Source organism: Saccostrea cucullata, unplaced genomic scaffold (genome assembly GCF_032062105.1).
Source record: "Saccostrea cucullata isolate Sc308-1 unplaced genomic scaffold, CSIRO_AGI_Scuc_v1 ctg5208, whole genome shotgun sequence".
In the NCBI taxonomy this organism is placed as follows: Eukaryota; Metazoa; Mollusca; class Bivalvia; order Ostreida; family Ostreidae; genus Saccostrea; species Saccostrea cuccullata.
In genome coordinates, this window is record NW_026932757.1 from 1 (window position 1) to 20,750 (window position 20,750).

Sequence of the window (20,750 nt, forward strand, 5' to 3'; positions counted from 1 at the left end):
TTGTCTGATCTATTCAGTATGACTTACTTTGCTTGGATTCTTTATCATACTGATTTAGCTTGTCTGATCTATTCAATGTGACTTACTTTGCTTGGATTCTTTATCATACTGATTTAACTTGTCTGATCTATTCAATGTGACTTACTTTGCTTGGATTCTTTATCATACTGATTTAACTTGTCTGATCTATTCAGTGTGACTTACTTTGCTTGGATTCCTTATCATACTGATTTAGCTTGTCTGATCTATTCAATGTGACTTACTTTGCTTGGATTCCTTATCATACTGATTTAACTTCTCCAGTCCTATCTGTACACTCTCCTCTGCCTCGTCAGACTTGACAGATTTTTTCTTCGTCTCCCCAATCCTCCAGCCTCCTTTTATACTTCTAATCACTTCCTGGTAAGCCTTACCTTTTATGTACAGTTCATAGGGGTAAATGTTCCTACAATATTTATAGTGCATTTGAAAAAATATTTATTAAGGTGATGACTGATCCTTTTTCCAACACCTGAAAAGTCTTTTTTTCGCTTCAAAGCAACAGGTAAACTTTAAACTGAACAAGGATTTCAAGGTCAGGAATATGATATTCAGCTAGCTCTGCAATGTTGATTTTTTAAGTTATCACTAGACACTTACTTTTGGTAGAACAACTTGGCTCTATAACCACACTGCCCTTTGGCTGCTGAATCAGTCACCTCTCTGTATACTGATGACCACTGCATATTAACACAAACCTAGGTGGAAAAAGAAATGCTTTAAGAAATAGATTCTGTTAATTCAAATGATTATGTTCTAGATTCAAAGGTTAATCACATGTATTTAGCTCAATAGGAACTCATCATTGTGCATTCCTGTAAAACTTTGTTCCCTAAAATTAATCTATCCTTTTTCTGAAATTTCAATCCATTCAAAGAAACAGTAACATATTGAGTTCCTTTTAAACCAAACATTTCTGTTATAAAATTAACATCCTGATGCAAATCATGCCTTTCAGAATTATTATTGATTTTTAAGCATCTCTAAAAATAAAATTACAGATAAACTTAGGTATTATATACACTGATATCTCCAATATACCATGGCTGTCTTTTAAAGTAATTTTGAATTCTCAATGCCTTATTCTTCAAGTAATTTACGCTTGGCATCTTGAATTGTTGGATATCTGCTCAGTCCAGTTGAGTTTGATTGTGAGATAATGAGGTTTGACTGTAGATATCAGCTTTATTTAACCACTCACCTTTTCATACCCCCCTCTGTCGTGTACAGCCATGAAGAGTTGGAACAGACCGACAGGCGTGTTGCTCCAAATCACTGTCTTCTTAACTGTCAGGCCGTTCCTCAACATAAATCTATGCAGATCATGCTCAAATGCTTTCTCGTTTCTCTTATATTGCTGAAATAGGAAAATGCAAGATTTACAATTAACAGATTTACTGACTAATTTTACCAATATACACAAGATTTTCTAAAATTCTGGTATTATGAATAAATATAGACAAAAGATACAAAAATGTGGAAAATACACATAGTCATGCATTTAAATTCCAAATAAATCAGAAATTAGTTCAAAACAATTTAATTAATATAATATTTCATAAAAGACATCAAATTAAGTTATGATTTGATGGGGAAAAAATGGTTATTTTTTAGTTTAAAAAACTAAAAAGAACAAGGTGTACATCCAATTTTCAAATTTTACGGTGTCTAAGCTAAAATAGATTCAATTTCTACCTACACATTAATAGTAAATGTAACAGATTCTCTACCTGAACATTAATGGTAAATCTCTCTTCTTTACTTTGATTTAACATTGAACTTTTCATCTCCAGGTCATCAAAGTTAAAGACACTCTCTGTAAAGACAGACACAAGTACAGTAAAACTTGCATAATCCAGATCTATACCACTGATTCCAGGGTTGGAAATTTACTGAAAATTGCAGCCAGCCACAGGGCTGGCTACATTTTAAAAGTTACCAGTCCTGCTCGAAATCTACCAGTCCTGATAAGAATGCTCATCATTATGAATTTACTATAAATAAAGCTTATATTTACATTTGTAACACAGGACTTACAGCCCCTTTGGAATTTTTCACATTTTACACAACATTTGAAACCATATCTGATCATAAACCAGGGGATGCATATTTTAATTAATTTTTTGCACAACTAACATAATTTTGTTCTCTTCAAAATTCGTTTTCAATTTTAAATTCTTTTTCTAAAAAAAAAATGATGCACTTAAATATATCTCAGACTTAACTGCATGCTGATTGAACTACTTATGATTATTAGACGTATAATTTCTTAGATGGTTAAAAACTCGACAATTAAATAGTTAAAATATGTCTGTATGCACATGCAGTACAGCATGAATAAATTATTTGACGATAAAAAGATCTAAAATCATTTCACACAATCATCTTTGGCAAGACATCGATAGCTGCCCAGCTGTTTTGCATAAGTAACCATGGACTTTTTCATACACCCCAGTGTAAAATCTAGAGGAGTTCCGACAGAGTATTCGATGCAGTGGCAAAACAGGTGCCCTGCAGCTTCACTTAATTCAGCAGTAATAAAACCAGACAGGTTTATAAATTAGTGAGATACACCACATAGTCTGTAGATTTTTGTTAATAAAGTAAATATAGAAATTCTCGGTATAAATTTAAGATCTGGCTATTAAAATTAGCCCGACCACCGGGCTGTCAACTGCAGTTTTGTACCCGTCCGCCTGAGAAACAGACCGTCTCGGGCGGTCGGGCGGGCTGTAATTTCCAACCCTGCTGATTCCAAATAAACTGTCCAGAATTTAGACAACATTCACCAGTTTGCATTTTAAGCAATTGATTTACACTGTTTTAGACAAGATTCTGGATTATACAAGATCCAAAAGAGACAAGTTTCACTGTAATTTCAATGAAGATTGCTAAATTAAGTGTAACTTAATGTATCTATTCTAGACTTTACTTTTTTCATGAGTAACTAAAGTGTAATTTTCTAATTAAGCTTTAAGGTTATGAAAAATATAAATAGTAGCTACATGTAAAATTTAGCCAAAATCTAAATTCTTCTGATCAACTTTGTTGAGTGTAGAAGCATGTCAACATACTGATCCCTGTATATTAAATTCCAAAATAAATCTGTAAATTTGAGTGTTAAGTCATACTTTGATAATGTTCATGTTGAGACAAATAGAAACCAGAAGTCTCTGTCGAGACTGTAGCTCTACTGCTTTGTACTTATCAAAAACCATTGCACTATTTTATGTATCTTTGTGTAGTCTACTTGTGTGCCAACTTATTTTGAAATCAAACTAAAACTAGAAGAAGTAGCGTTTTAAGGGAATTTCACAGAGAATTCTATTTTTAGTAACCATGGTAACACCATTCATCGAAATCAAAAACCGATGCACTATTTTATGTATCTTAGTGTAGTATACTTGTGTGCCAAGTTATATGGAAATCAGACCAAAACTGTAGAAGGAGTAGTGTTTTAAAGGAATTTCACAGAGAATTCTATTTTTAGTAACCATGGCAACACTGTTCACCAAAATCAAAAACCGATGCACTATTCTATGTATCTTAGTGTAGTCTACTTGTGTGCCAAGTTATATTGAAATCAGACCAAAACTGTAGAAGGAGTAGCGTTTTAAAGGAATTTCACAGAAAATTCTATTTTTAGTAACCATGGCAACACCGTTCATCGAAATTAAAAACCGATGCACTATTCTATGTATCTTAGTGTAGTCTACTTGTGTGCCAAGACTAAAATTGTAGGAGGAGTAGCATTTTGAAAAATTGTTTACAGACAGACGGACAGACAGACAGCTAGACGGACAGAAGGACGGACGCCGGACTCATTACTATCGCATAAGCTCTTCTGGTCTCTGACCAGTAGAGCTAAAAAAAGAATGAATCTAAAAGTGGAAAAGAAAGATTGAAAATATCAATAAGAAAAAATTATTACATATCTACAACAAGAGGCCCATGGGCCACATCGCTCACCTGAGCACTGTGGCTAGGAAAAAGTAGAAATTGGTTTATCATTTAATAATTTAAATCCAAAAGTAGTCTCAATACCAATCCTGGCTTTGCTATTCTTGATACAGTTGTGTGCCAAAAGTGAAGATAATTTTATTTTTAGGTCACCTGAGTAACTCAGGTGACCTATTGCTATCCGTTTTCGTCCGTCGTCATCCGTCGTCCGTCGTGCGTCGTGTGTTAACATTTGAACATTTTCAGCTTCTTCTCTGAAACCACTGAACCAATTTCAATCAAATTTGGTATACAGCATCTATGGGTAAAGGGGAACAAAAATTGTGAATTTCATGGTCCCCGCCCCCCTGGGGCCTGAGGGGTGGGGCCAAAACCACTAAAATTAATGAAATCTTTAAAAATCTTCTTCTTTACTCCTGGATATCAAGCAGGCAAACTATTGGCATGAATGTAATGAGCAGTGAGTCCTCTACCAAAATTGTGAAATTCATGGCCCCAGGGTCAGGGGTTCTAGTGCTAGGGCGGGGCTCTATAGATTATATAGTGAAAATGCATTATTTCTTTGAAAATCTTCTTCTCTGCTCCTGGGTATTAAATAAACTAACTAAGCACATAGTTATGATGAGCAAGAGTGCCTCTTCCAGATTTGTGAATTGTATGGCCCCATGATCAGGGGTTCTGGTGTTAGGGCAGGGCTCTGTAGATTATATAGTGAATTGCATTATTTCTTTGAAAATCTTCTTCTCTGCTCCTGGGTATTAAATACACTAACTAAGCACATAGTTATGATGAGCATGAGTGCCTCTTTCAGATTTGTGAATTTTATGGCCCCAGGGTCAGGGGTTCTGGTGTTAGGGCGGGGCTCTATAGATAATATAGTGAAAATGCATTATTTCTTTGAAAATCTTCTTCTCTGTTCCTGGGTATTAAGTACACTAAATAAGCTCATAGTTATGATGAGCAAGAGTGCCTCTTCCAGATTTGTGAATTTTATGGCCCCAGGGTCAGGGGTTCTGGTGTTAGGGCGGGGCTCTATAGATAATATAGTGAAAATGCATTATTTCTTTGAAAATCTTCTTCTCTGCTCCTGGGTATTAGATAAACTAACTAAGCACAAAGTTATGATAAGCAAGAGTGCCTCTTCCAAAATTGTGAATTTTATGGCCCCAGGGTCAGGGGTTCTGGTGTTAGGGCGGGGCTCTATAGATTATATAGTGAAAATGCATTATTTCTTTGAAAATCTTCTCTGCTCCTGGGTATTAGATAAACTAACTAAGCACATAGTTATGATGAGCAAGAGTGCCTCTTCCAGATTTGTGAATTTTATGGCCCCAGGGTCAGGGGTTCTGGTGTTAGGGCGGGGCTCTGTAGATTATATAGTGAATTGCATTATTTCTTTGAAAATCTTCTTCTCTGCTCCTGGGTATTAAATACACTAAATAAGCACATAGTTATGATGAGCAAGAGTGCCTCTTCCAAAATAATGAATTTTATGGCCCCAGGGTCAGGGGTTCTGGTGTTAGGGCGGGGCTCTATAGATTATATAGTGAAAATGCATTATTTCTTTGAAAATCTTCTTCTCTGCTCCTGGGTATTAGATAAACTAACTTAGCACATAGTTATGATGAGCAAGAGTGCCTCTTCCAAAATTGTGAATTTTATGGCCCCAGGGTCAGGGGTTTTGGTGTTAAGTCGGGGCTCTATTGATTATATAAACACTGTGCCGGATAATTATGCCACTTCAAAAGTGGCATTTTGGCGCCCGCCAAATCCTCATTTCACATAAAAATCATGTATACCAAGTGGTACACCATCACTCACAGAGTTCATAACTACCTTTGTTACAGGTAAATCTCACCTGTCAGGTGAGATAATTACCTTTGAACAAAAAATTCCCATGGGAAAAATAAAGTTCCTATAGGAAAAATAAAATTCCTGAGGGATATTATCAAAATCCTGTAGGATTTCTTAATTTCCTGTGGGATATTTAAGAAATCCTACAGGAAATTAAACTACTATGGGAGAATTTAATCTCCTGTAGGAATACAATTTCCTATAGGAGAGAGAAAAAATCCCTTAGGAAAAATATATCCCATAGGTTTTCTTAAATTCCTGTAGGATTCTCTTTTCAGTCAGAAACTCCTGTAGGAAATTTGTACACTTTTGAATTATTTACTTGCTCCTAAGGGAGAAAAATATCCTGTAGGAAATTTTAAATTCCTATAGGATTTCTTCTTCTCCTATATGAATTTGATTCAACTGCATTTAGCTACAGCTAAAAATCAGCAATATACCTTATATTGTGTCAATATAGTCCAAAGAAAGAATCACTTTGAAAAAAAATTACAGATGAATATTGAACAGTGGGACGGACAACTTCGGAATGGACATTTTTCTGAACTTGTGCACCCTTTTCCTTTGAAGCTATCCTCTAGGAATTTTTTAAATGGTGGGATTTTTCTACCTAAATGAATTTCTGAAATAAAAAAAATGCAACATTTTCTGCTAGTGTTTGAGATATTTAGTGTCGAAAATAAAAACCCCATTGGGAAACATGTACATAAAATTACCCCATGAAAAAACCCACAAAAACCCAGTGGGGTTTAAAATTCTCCCCATGGATCCACCACTTACAAGTTTAGATCTTTGTCACACATGACATATGAGCTTAATGTTTAAACTCAATTATTAATATCCTTCATTGATCCACCACAATTCAAACAAAATAAAATAAATATCCACTCCCCATGGATCCGCCACTTATAACTTTAGATCTTGATCACACATGATATGTAAGCTTAATGTTGAAATCAATTACCCATAATCATTTATATCCTTTGATCCACAACAAAAACTTAAACAAAATAAAATTAATATACACTCCCCATGGATCCACCACTTAAAAGTTTAGATCTCGATCACACATGACAATTATGAGCCTAATGTTTGAACTCAATATGAGCCATAATCATTAATATTCTTTGATCCACCACAATTTAAACAAAATTAAATTAATATCCACTACCCATGGATCCACCTCTTATAAGTTTATATTTTGATCACATATGACATATAAGCTTAATGTTGAAATCAGTTAGCCATAATGATTTACAGTATATCCTTTGATCCACAACAAATATTTAAACAAAATAAAATTAATATCCACTCCCCATAGATCCACCACTTATAAGTTTTACTTTAGATCTCGATCACACATGACATAAAAGCTTAACGTTTGAAGTCAATTAGCCATAATCATTAATATCCTTTTACCTACCACAAATATTTAAAAGTAATATCCACTCGAAGCTCCCCTTGAATCAACCACAACTATTATATAACATTAATTAATATCCACTCCCCCTTTGGACCGACCACTTTAAATTTAAGATCATGATCACACATGACATATAAGCTAGATGTCTGAAATAAATTAACCATAATCATTGATCATTAATATTCTTTGATCCTGCATCCACCACAAATATTTTAAAAAGATTAACATCCACCCCCTTGGATCCACCACTTATAAGTTTAGATTATTAAGTTAAGTGTTTTAAATCAATTAACCATAATCATCACATGATCATTATTGATTCCTTTGACACATTACAAAAATCTAAAAATATATCTATCCACGCCCCTTGAATCCACCACAACTATCAAAACATTTATCGGTAAAATATACATGCCTTTGATCCACCACTTTATATCACACAAAGAAAAATTACCTAAATGTTTGAAATAAATTTGCAATAATCATTAGAATGAATTAGAATAATAATAAGAATGAAATTTAATTGCATCTACAGGTATGTTTCTAATATCAACAACAAAAAAAAAAACAAACAAACAAACAAAAAACAGGTACAATGAACATGATGAAATAAGACAACATTTTTATAAAAGCATTCATAGATATACTACGGTACTTTATTTACTACTAGTACTAAGTTTTTGAAATTTATCACCATGATCACATCCACCAGCTCGACTATTAAAACTACATTGGATAACAAATCAATTAAGGTTTTACATAAATTATGTTCATTATAATTAATATTAGAATTTATATTTACATTTATATATGAAAGTCATTTTTGTGTAGACTCACTCTTAAACTCCAGGGAAGAACCTAATAAAGTTCAAACTGTATAACAAAACAAAATATGTTGGGTATGACCTTATAAGAAAACTGAATTTTCATCCTGCATGGTGCAGTCAGGCGATATTGATCAATATCGCTTTTTTCATTGAAATAGATCTACATGCATGTCAAACTTGATTTTTTTTTTCTTATGAATTTACTTAGACTTTCTAAATATAAATTATTGTTAATTAATTAAAAGAAGACCTAAATTTTTATAGAAAGCATTGCATCATCATGTCAAGGTCAATCAATCCCTTTTAGTGTATGGTTCTCTTGATTTTTGTCCTCCACTTTAGAGAATACAAAGAGTTTATTAATTGTATCTTAATATTCATCTGTCATCTGTAAGTCTGTTGGTCTAGCAGTTCATCTGTCACAAAAACTTAAAACCTTGGTGAAAACTTTTGAATGAGTTGAGTTAGGGCTTTCGAAATGTTCAGATTATACAGGCATTACCTGAGGCAATTCCTTTCTTAATGAACTAGTACATGTATGTATTTAATTATAATTTTGTCCATGATACCTTGACCTTGAAGTATGACCTACTTTTCAAAAATAATCAGTCTTCCATGGTACTTTTGATTTAGAAGAGATAGGGATTTCATATTATGCATGTGCATTAACTGTGGCATTATATTTCTGAACATGCTATGATTTCTGACCCCTTGATATTTACCTTCATGTTTGACCTAATTAAAAAAATGGTGCTACATTGAATTAACTCTTCAATGACATATGATAGGGCTTTCATATTTGATGTAATATGTCATTTTATTCAATTATTGAATTTTGATGAGGTCTACTCATGACTATACAGACCTGGTCAGGTATTGGTTGACCGAGGCCGAAGTCAATAACCGTTTTATTAAATGATCAGGAATTTTACCACACTTTTGACATTTCTGTTCTTGTCTACATCAAATAAAAACACTCATAATAGAATGCAAAGTGTAACAAAACTTTCACATGTATTTATACTTCAATAGCTTAAAACAACTACTAGTTAAAAATGGAAAACAATATTATTAAACAATCAATACTCAACCATTTTATTTTATTATCAAAAGTGTTTAATCTCCTTGGTACTGGCATCTGACATGTTTACATTCACACCAACACATGCTTAAAAACACGCAATCTGATTGGTCAAAAAACTGTTCACACATCTATGGTTGATCAAGAGGAAAAACCTGAATAACCCCCCACCCCCCCCCCCACCCCCAGAATGTAGACATATGAGGTGAAGTCACTCTGATCGAGGTACGTCTCAGGAAATGGTGTCTATACCAATCAGAGAGCACCAAAATTCCTGATCATTTAATCCAAATACTATTATAATAACATCTCACCAGGTATGAATTATTCACATGATACAGAAAAATAAATTAAGATTCCATAATAAGGTATTTCCATACATATCGTATGATTGGTTCTTTGTTTTTGATGTGATAATTTTTGGTTCATACAGTTTTTTAAAAAAAGAAAAATTATAGAGATTTCACATTCATACCACTGCAGCAGTTGAACAGATCCACCCTTGTGAGTACCCCATAAAAGTACACCCCCTCCCCCATTTGGGGCTTAATTTTTTTGAATTTATTCCCAATGACTGACTTTTATTAAATTCATAAATATACAATGAACTTGAACTTGATTAACCTTAGACAGGCACAATGTGTCATTATGATCTAACTGATAGATCTCAGTTGCAGTTGACAAAGTTGCAACTTGTGGGGAAAATATTCCATGCCAAAACATATTCCTCCTCCCTTGGGTAAGACAGTAAACTAATAAACGTGATAAAATTTCATTTTTGACCATGTATACACCCCAAAAATCTCCAGTCTCTATGTGGTAATATCTACCACATACAGCACCCTGATTCCATTTTGCCAGAAATAACCCCCAATTAAATTCATAGCATGCTAATACAGTGTAATAGGCTATTCTCTTTAGAGAAGTGGACTGGATGTAGGCGAAAGCCTGTCCACTTCTCTAAAGAAAATATGTAATAGGCTAGTAATACTTACATCACTCATCAGTTTCGTACACAAACTTTCTTCAGACACTGACTGACAGCAGAATTCCAATGGACATGGGGATGTAAATGGAGTAATTCACACACGCTAAATCAATAAAATTGATTTAAAAACTTGCGTGAATTAACCCTTGTTAAAATAAAGTTAACTTCTTACTTCCATGACATCCAGACAGGTGGTCTTCTTGTAAAGCGCTCATTTGACTTTGACCAAGTGTTCACTAAAAGGCCGAATTGACTTTTGACCTTGTGTTCAGTCCGAATAGATGATAACCCAACTGCAGTAGATTTATTTATTTTTTTTTGGTTGGAATTTTTATAAATTTTCTTATATCAAATGTATATTAACTGCTCAATCTGGTCTATTTTTATTTTAACATTTCTTTTTTTCTCATGATTAATTTACCGTTACAAGCATATGTTACTTTTTCTATTGAAAATGTTCATTGAAGTAAAGTTACCCCCCCCCCCCCGGTTAATACAACGGTAAAGTAATATAAGGGAAATGTAGAATGGTATGCAAAAAAAAAATGGTACAGAAAGAAGTTGGCATCTGAAAAAGTGGCCTCTACCCCCCCCCCCCCCCAATAGGATTTTCGAGTTTAGGCAATTTTTTTTTTTTGTTTGGTTTTGTTTTTTTTTTTGCTTGTCAACTTTTCCAGTCCACGTAAGTAAAAAATAAAAATCAATTGTCTAACTTCCCGTTTGAAAAACGATGCCACGTGCTTGAAACATCAGTTTATTTATTTTTAAGGTCTTCCGTTTCCAACGGAAGACCTTCTACTGATTCTGTTGGTAAAGATAATTAAGGTCTTCCGTCTTCAGCGGAAGACCTTATTGTTTTTCTTAGGTTTCTTTTCCACTATTTTTATTATTATTGTTTTTTTTCTTACCGATTTTGTACGCGCAATTTCTCGAGAACGGCTCAATCGATTTTCATGAAACTTTCAGGTCTGATAGAACATCAAAAAATCTAGATATATATTTTTTAATTTTGATGACGTCACTTCCAGTTCGGAGTTTTCTGCGATTTAGTGATTTTAAGGGGGTCATTTTGTCCGGCAGTTTTCTCAAAAAGTACTTAACACAGAAGCTCGAAATTTTCAGTGATGCTAGAGCAACTTTTGGAGAAGTGCACGAAGTATATCACAACTACCGGAAGTACGAAGCGCCGACGCTCGCTATGGTCCGAAAATAGTCCTATCAAGAAATTCAAAATTTTAAGCACCTTTTCAACGATAACTTTTTACCTAGAAATATTTTGTTAAAGCATGTAGAACAAAAAAGGTGTAAAATTTCAAGATCTTTCAAATGACCTTTCAAAAAAAGGGCTGGCCCCTAAAATCAGGGGTCTTAAGGGGCCGAAAGTTTTTCCTTTATATCTCAAAAAGTATTGAGAATTTGTGATAGGTCAAAGAAGCAAAGTTGTTTAAAATGTCGAGCTTAATCTACTGAATTCGTCAAAATACGTCCGGCGTCGTCACTTCCGGTCAAACCGGAAGTAGTCGAAAAACGGGTATTTTTGCCGTTCTCGACAAGTTTTTTGGTAATATATGTCTCTGAGAGCATTAAAATTAATTTTCCGTTCGTCGTCGTCACTTCCGGTCAAACCGGAAGTAACAGAAAATGGCTTATTTTTGCAAAAGTTAACATGGATTTAGAGGATTTAGAGGAATCAATCCGTTTTTGGATGTTATTTCTCATTTTTGTTAAAAATGAAAGCCACTTCCGGTCACACATAACGGAAGACCTACTCGTTGCTTTGCAACGAGCTTTGCTCTAGTTATTCTTTTTTTTTCTTCTACTTCCTAGACGCCAACTTTGAGGCCTCATATCTCACTCATTTATCAACGGATTTTGCTCAAATTTTCAGACATTATAGACATCAATAAACTCTATCAGAATGCTATCTAACATTTCAAAAATTCACATCCGCTTTTGAGTTATTCCCCTTTAAACGAAAATTTATAGGCTTTCGTTTCCGGATAAAGGCTCAGAGACCACAAAAGCTGAAGCAGAAATTTTACTGATTTTGGGTAACAGAAGGATTGAAGTTGTGCACATCTATTTTTGTTTTTCGATTTCTGTATTCACAATGGCGCTATATAGGGGTCAAAAATTAGAACTCCTAAAAGAGCGAAAATTTACTCATATTTTCCTTTTTATCTTGAAAACTAAAAATATTTTGTTAAGACATAATGAACAAAAGTTGTGCATAATTGCAAGGGCTTTCATGTAAAACTATTCAAAAGGGGCTGGTCCCTATAATTAGGGCTATATGGAACTTGAAAGTTGTTGCTTTATAACTCAAAAACGGTAAATATTTCGATCTAGATCTTACGAACAAAATTGTTCTTTTACACCTTTTTGATCTGATGAAAATGCTGTTTTGTTCGATTATATCGGGAATATTGGTAATAACGCGGTAAAAGCAGGCAAGGTAAACAGGTAGCGTTTTTCGGATTACATTCACTTTGTTTGTTTACAATTATATAACACGCCTCCCTCGATAGCGCGGGGCAAAGTCGGTCACCGGGAATCAATCGGCGGGTAATCCAGCGACCCACAGTTATACACAAATAAAAACCCAGAATGGTTAAATTTATTCTAACTGTACCTTAAATACTATCTCTGTCCTGTAAAAATATTATTTTGTTCGAGTCTTACGTATTATAGGAAAGAAAGCTAGGCAGTTCTCATCTTGCTATTGAAGGAAAACTCTGTTGTCTTTATGCGGCGTAAATAATAAATATTTTACAATGCTGTATCACATCTCTTTTTTTAATTAGGTTTTAAAAAGGGGGGATCTATGTCCGAAAAGTCTTTGTGTGAAATTTTCAAAACTGTGACATTTCTTTTCTTCGTTAAAATATGAACATTAACAATAAGAACGAAAACGATACACGCCCGGATCTCATAAAAAGAACTTTTAAAGAGTCAAATAGTACAGAAATTATTTACTGCGCAATTCTAACATTCACCTGGAACCCAGATTTTAAGTGTGTTGACCATTGCATGCTGCGTAATCTTACGAATATACGCATCCAGGAAAATCTTAAGCGACACGCCGCGGCGAACCATTGACCCCGCAGTCCTAGGCAAATTAGTTGGTGTATTAAAGCCATTTTACAATCAATGGAAAATTATTATTGTCCGATATTTGAGATTAATATGTTGGCTTATCTTTGTCTTAAATTTGATCGTGATACATGCATGTTTATCTAAAACAGCTATCTTGGTTTTGTGTTTGTTTACAATTACGCGACAAACCAATCCTTCCGTCGCTTGTTGACATTAATTTACACAGCGTGGTCGAATGTTAAATCTTATTTTACAAACTTACGGAAAACATTATTTTCTGTAAGTAAATCAATTCTTTCAAAAATATTTTAAAATGTCTTAGGTTTGACTTTAGAACAAAACGTTGGGGTATTTATTTTACATGTACATTAATTAGTCTTCAATTTTTATAGTTCGTTAGCTCCATGTGTAATTTTAATTTTTCGTTTTGAGGATTCATAGTGTAAGGAATGGCGATCTGCGGTTACTTTACTTCAACCAATATTGATTTAAATGCACAAGCTTAATTAGCACTTTTAACTCACAAATAAAATCCGTTTTCAACACAAATTTTCCCAAACACATTTTTTTTTGTTCATCACAGATTTTTACCATGGCTATTTCAGTTTTAAATTTTAAAGAAAATCTTCCGAATCATAAGGATCTATTCAGAATTTTACTCATAAATGAAATGGACTAAACATCGATAAGTATCTCCGGCACGTTTAAACTTCATAAGTGACTTCTGTGCTTGCACAATGCCTATTTATATTACACGTTGAATAGTCAAGTTGAAAAAATAATTCAAGATTTTAAAGTAATGAATTTTATTTGTTTTATAATTTATTCAAAACCTGTAAATGATTAGTATAGTGCGCTAACCTTTTAATTTTGTTCCGTGATTTTAAAAATATCAGTAGCAGATTATACTATGTACATGTAAGTAGTACATGAAATAAACCCGTATCGTATGTACAGAATCGAAAATTTAAGAACTTATATATAACAATCTACAGCTACTGAATATCACAAACTTATCATGTAATTACACACTTTTATGACCTAATTTAAACTATTAAAATCATAACCGGCACCTTAGTTAAACATTACATGTCTTATAATCGGCACTTAGTGCCTTTGAGCAGGAAGGGATCTTTTTTGTGCCAGCACCTAAAGCGACACAGGACCTTGTTTTATACGGTCTCATCGGAAGGACAGGTCCCCACGTCCCACAGTGGGATTTGAACCACGACGTAAGGATCAACTCCTTACTTCGCTACTATAGAACAGACGCTCTAATCATTGCGCTATGCGGGCGACCTTGGGGATATAAAATGAAAACAATGAAGAAAACGGTTAGTGAAAAGTAAGAAGGGGTCGTTTTAAAGCATTATTCTTACGAACTTCAGGGCAAGAATGAGAAACCAAATTTACGAAAGCTTCCTGATATAAAAAGGATTACTTTTTTTTCAAATCATGACTAGAGTCAAAGAAATTGTGTATTTGGGGGGGGGGGGGTGGATGGAATGGGAATTAAACGGTCTGTTTAACTGTCCATATGTCTGTCTGCCCCTTAAAGTTTTTTTTTTCCAGAAGGTCAGGCTATATATAACACAAAGAAACCAGAAGCTTGTACTCGATACAAAGATTTCAAGTGATCCTAGGTTGTGTCATTGTATTTATATATTCAAGGCAATATTACGGCAAATTCAAGGTCACTGGAGAAAGAATTAATGTTTTATCCCCGTCATTTATATGTAATCGAGAGTATCTGTAAGCTCATACTTGATTCAGAAATTGCTTGTGACAAAAAGGTTTTTTTTTTTACCATTTTGACTCAGAAAACAGTATTTTTTTTTTCATTCTGACTATATTTGTTTAAGTCCGTACTTGATACAAATTGCTTATAGGCTGCCGGTTCTCAAATGACTTAAAATTTTAGCAAATTTAGGTCCAATGACAGAAAAGTTGTAAAACTCCTGTCAAGGTTATGAATTTCTAAAAGTTGTTTCAGATTGAGGGTTTGTCTTGACAAAGAGCCAATGTTATTTTGTTAAAATCAAGGCCACTGACATAAGAAATCTTTTCTTTTCCCCGCTATGAACTAGTAAGTGAAAATCATTTGGAGGCTCTTACTTGAAACATAGATTACTTATGATTGGAGGTTGTGTCATGACCCTGATCAAAGGTCTTTCTGGCAAATCAAGGTCACTGACAGAGAAAAAAATGTTTAAGCATAACTTTGTCATTAAGATTCACTGGAGGCTCATTCTGAGAAGAAAGGTTGTTCACATTAGAAAGTGCAGTAACCTTGACCCAAGGTCGGTACTTCCTGTCCACAGCTCCAACGGAAGACCTACCCGTTGCTTTGCAACGAGCTCGGCTCTAGTTTATTTCCATGATTTTTTTTTTATTGAAAGATTTAACTATCAATTATCAAATGTTTTGTGTTGTGCCAGATGGTATAACAACATGCTACATTGCTATTCGATAGAATAAATTTTATACATTTTATTCTATATAAATAATTTGAATCCCATATTGCTAATGCATGGAAATCGCATATATTAGGTATGATAGAGGGGCACATATATTCAACCATTGTTTACTTCGGCGCACAGAGAATGTTCGGACCACTCTATACACATGCAGAGGATAGAAAATCTATTGTAAGATTCACCCTCAGGGCTGTTTTCCGAGGGGTATACATATACGCACATGTGTACGTATATAAGTTATTACAGGATTCGGATCCACGCATAAATACTGACACCTGCCATTTCTTATTTATATTGCATAATAATAGTCGTCCAGTCCCGTCTTCGAGCACTGTATACATGTACTTTCAAAATGTTAATTTCAGATTTTAAAATTATGGTTTCTAATAATATAAATAGATATCATTTCTACCTCAACTGAGGAAGCATACAAAAGATCGCAAGCATGTTTTGCTTGTTTTTAAAATTGAAATCAACAATTAAATCTGTTTATTTTTTTTCATAGATTTTAAACTCTGGACATATTTTATTTTAAATGTCAGTTTGTTCAAAAGTGTAGCGGACAGTATTTAGGGAACTTATACTGCCTCGATCGCTAGTGAGCTAGCTTTTCTGGTGATGCGGTGGAGTCTCCCTCTATTTCAGGCTAGTTAAGCAACGGCCAGCCTGTTTAACCCTTGGATGGGTGACCGCTTCACGTTACAAAAGTGATGGGGGTGGAATATCTAAATATAGTTCTGGGGCGTGTAGATATTGTTTCTCGGAAGTTAGCAGAAGGGGATGAGTATGCTTAACTCAACTCTAGTTGCTTTAATATTAATCAAATATAATTTGAGATTATGAAAATAAGATAAAACCAAGAATTTTGATTAAATTTCCGTGAAATCCAACTCGGGTGAAAAGAAAACAAAAAAAAATCACATTCAGTATACATTAATATACATGTACTAGTATATTAAATTATCCCATGTTTCCCACTTTTGTTGATGTCCCTGGCATACTCTTCAAACTAGACAGTGATTCCTTATATTTCCATTTCATTGTGAAATAAAATTGTAGACTTAGACATTTAAAATGTAGACAAATATATAATTAAGACACCCTCGCTCAAAAACATGGACCATCGGACCTATATGTCACTTTTAACAAAATATATGAAATATATACACAAATATTACGCATGGCATTTTTTATACAACAGAGATTGCCTGTGCATGTATGAAAGGTTTAAATATTTTGACGTCTGCCTAGGAAACTTTGTTAAAAGAAAGGTTACAGCGTTAGTGCAGTGTCTATGGAAAGGCAGCTTCCAACTGAATTCTCCATGCAGTTCTGGTATCGGTGTAAATCTGTGAACCCCCAAGTACATTGTAGTAACAAAGTGCGCGATTCTGTACCATCTCAATGCAGTGATAGTTTCGAAGACCCCATGTTTCACTACAATAGTCCAAAACTGGTGCTACATAATTCAGAAAGTTTTTTCGAAAGTTGACATCCCTATATCTTTATTTTGAGGAATTTTGGAAACCATCCCTCCGAAAGCACGTCCTCCTGCTTTTGACAACGTATCGGCATCAGGTGCGGATCCAGAATTTTTTTCCAGGGGGGGGGGGGGGGGGTCCACCCCAGTCAAAAAAATTCCAAACCCAGAAATTTCTTGACAAGCATTTTAAAAAAAAAAAAAAAAAAAAAAATCTAAAATCGCGCAAACATGGGGGGGGGGGGGGGGGGGGGTAGTGGTGACTTCTATTGCTTCAAATCTTTCACTTATCTTACCCACTTCACACATGTTCACGCTTACCGGGGGGTCCATGGTAACTTTTTTTTTGTTATAGTATATACATTTTTTTTTGTTATAGTATATACATTTTTAACCTGGTAAATTCCAATAATGAGTACACGACAGATTTTTGGGGGGGGGCCCGGACCCCCCCCCCCCCCCCCCCCCCCCCCCTCTAGATCCGCGCATGGGCATTATTTTGGAAAGTAAGCTTTTCATGGAATATAACACCAAGGTATTTGTAATCCGACCTGTATTGTAGATCCTCGTTTACGGAAATGCATTACTGCTGATTTTTCATATTTATACGCAAGTAACTAGATAAGTCAAATATATAAACCTCCGATTTTATGCAATATCAAATGTATATATTAGTTTGGCTCTATAATTATGTTTTAAAGTTGGAGGAAGATGATCAGAAGCATACATTATACATACCTCTGGGATATTTTGTAATATTACATTTTAATTAAAAATTAAGCCTTATATTTTCAAAAAGAGCAACCATTAACATGTTATAATTAATAACAATTGGTACAGTGTTCTCTTAAACGACCCTTACTTATATCTATTATATTTTATTCACTTCTCAACCCTTTATAGTCGCCTCTGTGAAAGTCTACGTACAGGTGCGCGATAAACTTACTTGATTTTGAATTGTCTGAGAGATTAAAGAAATTCTAGCACAAACGAGTTTTTTGCTTGTAGAAACGGTTATAAAGGGTGTGGAGGCGTATGAAATATACATATTTATTAAAAACGTGTCTAGAATCATTATGCATGGACAGGTTGGTGATTTACAAATTTTGGAAAGTTGAGAAATTCTCCCCAACAGTGCGAAAAATACTTTTATTACACGTTTTTTTGCATTACTGGGTCTGTAGCGTTATGTCAAATCTTAAGATATTAAACCATGACGCTACAGTTCTGCGGCTAAATACATGTTTTTAATCTTCATAGCTGAATGGTTCTTGTGTGAGATATGTCGTCCAAGATATCTGTTGAATTTTGGGGAGTGATTTGCCGTATAATTGAAAGTCCAATGATAAAATGGAATACATGTATAACAAATAAGAAATTATATCACCAACGGCTTGAATTACAAAAGATTCCCTTTTCACATGTGTTATCTTCGTAAATACCGGTACATATATGGAAACAATATACACTATGCTATAATTAGTACTTGAATTAAATCGAATTTCCTCTTACGTCTGTCTTTATTCCTAATGGAAAGGTGAAAAATATCGAAAATATGAATATATTATCATCACTCTTTTACTTTTTCATCGACGTAAAAAAAATAATTAAAGGACAAAATACATAATTACAAAATTAACACATATAGTCATTATTAAGGATCATTGTGACAGTGAGGAACTTTTATATTGAAAATACATGATTTAGTCTATCTTCCATGATTTTGCCCCGCGCTTACTTCATAATTACATGTTTCATATGTGTTTTTTTTTTTTTTCTTTCTCTCCCTTTTTATATTCTGATTATGTACTTCATATATTCTTGAACCTCTGACCTGCATTGATGTAAATATATAGTTTTTCATTATCCTCATCATGTACCATGTATTTGAAATGATTTTGAGTGAATATAAATGAACTTGAACGAGTAAGATAATTACTTATTATTACATAGTCTATACCAAAGTCAGTAGATAGGGGAAATATGAGCCTGGGGAGTAGCGCCGAGTGGGCTAGCTGGGATTACTAAAGAAGTACTAACAGTGTATATACACTGTTACGCACGCCTGAACTTCAACGATAGCCCTAAACATGGTAAACAGCAACAGGGCTATGTCAGTCAACGTAATGTAAGGGGAGGGTGTAAAGAGAGAGATTCAATGCTATATTTGAGTAATAATTAAAAAATCTTTTCCCAAATTATTTTCGTCCTTTCATAATTATACCATGTTTCTTCAACATTTAAAAAAAAGTTAAAGACTTGACATAATTACGGTACTAGGATTGCGGAATGGTTTCTTGCCCAACCAATTATGAAATAATTAATTTACTCTTAACAGAGACATAAAAGAAATATTTTATGAAATTTAAAACTGTTACAATTATTCCAAAGGTGTAATAACGTCAAAAGAAATCATATCCATATCCAAGATAATTTTTTTTCATTCAAAATTGATAATCGAGTTAAATTATTATATTCAGTTACCTGCATGCGCACTTATAATCGGCGATAAATTTCACTGATTTGGACTATCTCAGTATAATGTGAATATAGTAGACAGAACATGATGATAAGCAAAGAAAAGACAGGTTTTAGATTGCTAACGGATCGAAAGAGGTAAAGGCTAAAATATGTCACGTGAAAGCAAATATTCAGCGAAAGCCACGGGACTGGATGAGGGATGAGAAAGAAGTGAATAGACCCACCACCCTGATAACTATATGCGTGTGAACGATGAACGATGGACATCGATCTTCTTAAGGACATACACAACGTACCTTACCTACTGATAATTTTCCAAGATATTCTAAATTTAAACTTATAATATCATTACATGTTTTTAGACAAAAAATCAGCATGTGTTACCAGGGGTTTTGAAAAGATATCGAATTTTGAAAATTTTTTCATTATTCAAATAAAAATGTATGAAAATTATAAAACAAGAATTCCAGATTTTTTTTCATCGAAAATTTTTTTAAGAATAGGTGTACAAATCCATATATACATGTAGACTTTAAAAATATTGCACACTGGTCCTTCGTTTAGTGGAACTCTTCAACTCCAGGGAAGAATCCAAAAAAGTTCAAACTACGTTGCGTATGACCTTAAACGCGCATAGACATATTTTCTCAAAACATATTAATCAAAAATCTTATTTTATCTAAAAAGTTATTGAAACTTCAAATTTCTGTACAGGTTTTAAAACCTTTTTTAAGGAGAGTTATCAAAAGGTGGAACAAAATTAATATCTAATCAAAGGCAGCAAAAATTAACAGTCTGTTTTGTAATTTTCAGTATTTTAGTCACGACGGGTATATGTGAGGCCATTGGAAAGAGTGTGTCAAAAGTCATCTTGATTATTCATTAATGTGTAGGGCTGTACTTATATACACACTTTTAGCTGTTCCCGCCCTGTATCTCTGCTAATGTAATTTTTTCGCTAGGGAATCTGGCAAGGTATGCAAGTAAATATTTCCCGGTAAATTCATTACGGTTACCCAAACGGAAATTACTTTCCCACAGGCC

At 34.0% G+C, this 20,750-nt stretch overlaps 1 protein-coding gene across 1 annotated transcript; it reads right to left on the reverse strand.

Annotated features, from left to right (window-relative positions):
• Positions 1-176: 176 nt before the first annotated feature.
• Positions 177-2,023, reverse strand: LOC134236028 (AT-rich interactive domain-containing protein 4B-like). Its single transcript, XM_062718207.1, has 5 exons — positions 1,999-2,023; positions 1,770-1,855; positions 1,241-1,396; positions 640-737; positions 177-445 (listed from the first exon to the last, which is right to left on the reverse strand). The coding sequence occupies exons 1-5, from the start codon at positions 2,021-2,023 to the stop codon at positions 250-252; spliced, it is 561 nt and encodes a 186-aa protein (XP_062574191.1). The 3' UTR covers positions 177-249.
• Positions 2,024-20,750: the final 18,727 nt, after the last annotated feature.

Coding starts and splice junctions, on each gene's coding strand:
- LOC134236028 (XM_062718207.1), bottom strand. CDS start 2,023: ATGATGAGCATTCTTATCAGGACTG. Junction 1,856..1,998: donor GAGCATTCTTATCAGGACTG/GTAGATTTCGAG, acceptor CTGTCTTTACAG/AGAGTGTCTTTAACTTTGAT. Junction 738..1,240: donor ACAGAGGGGGGTATGAAAAG/GTGAGTGGTTAA, acceptor TTTTCCACCTAG/GTTTGTGTTAATATGCAGTG.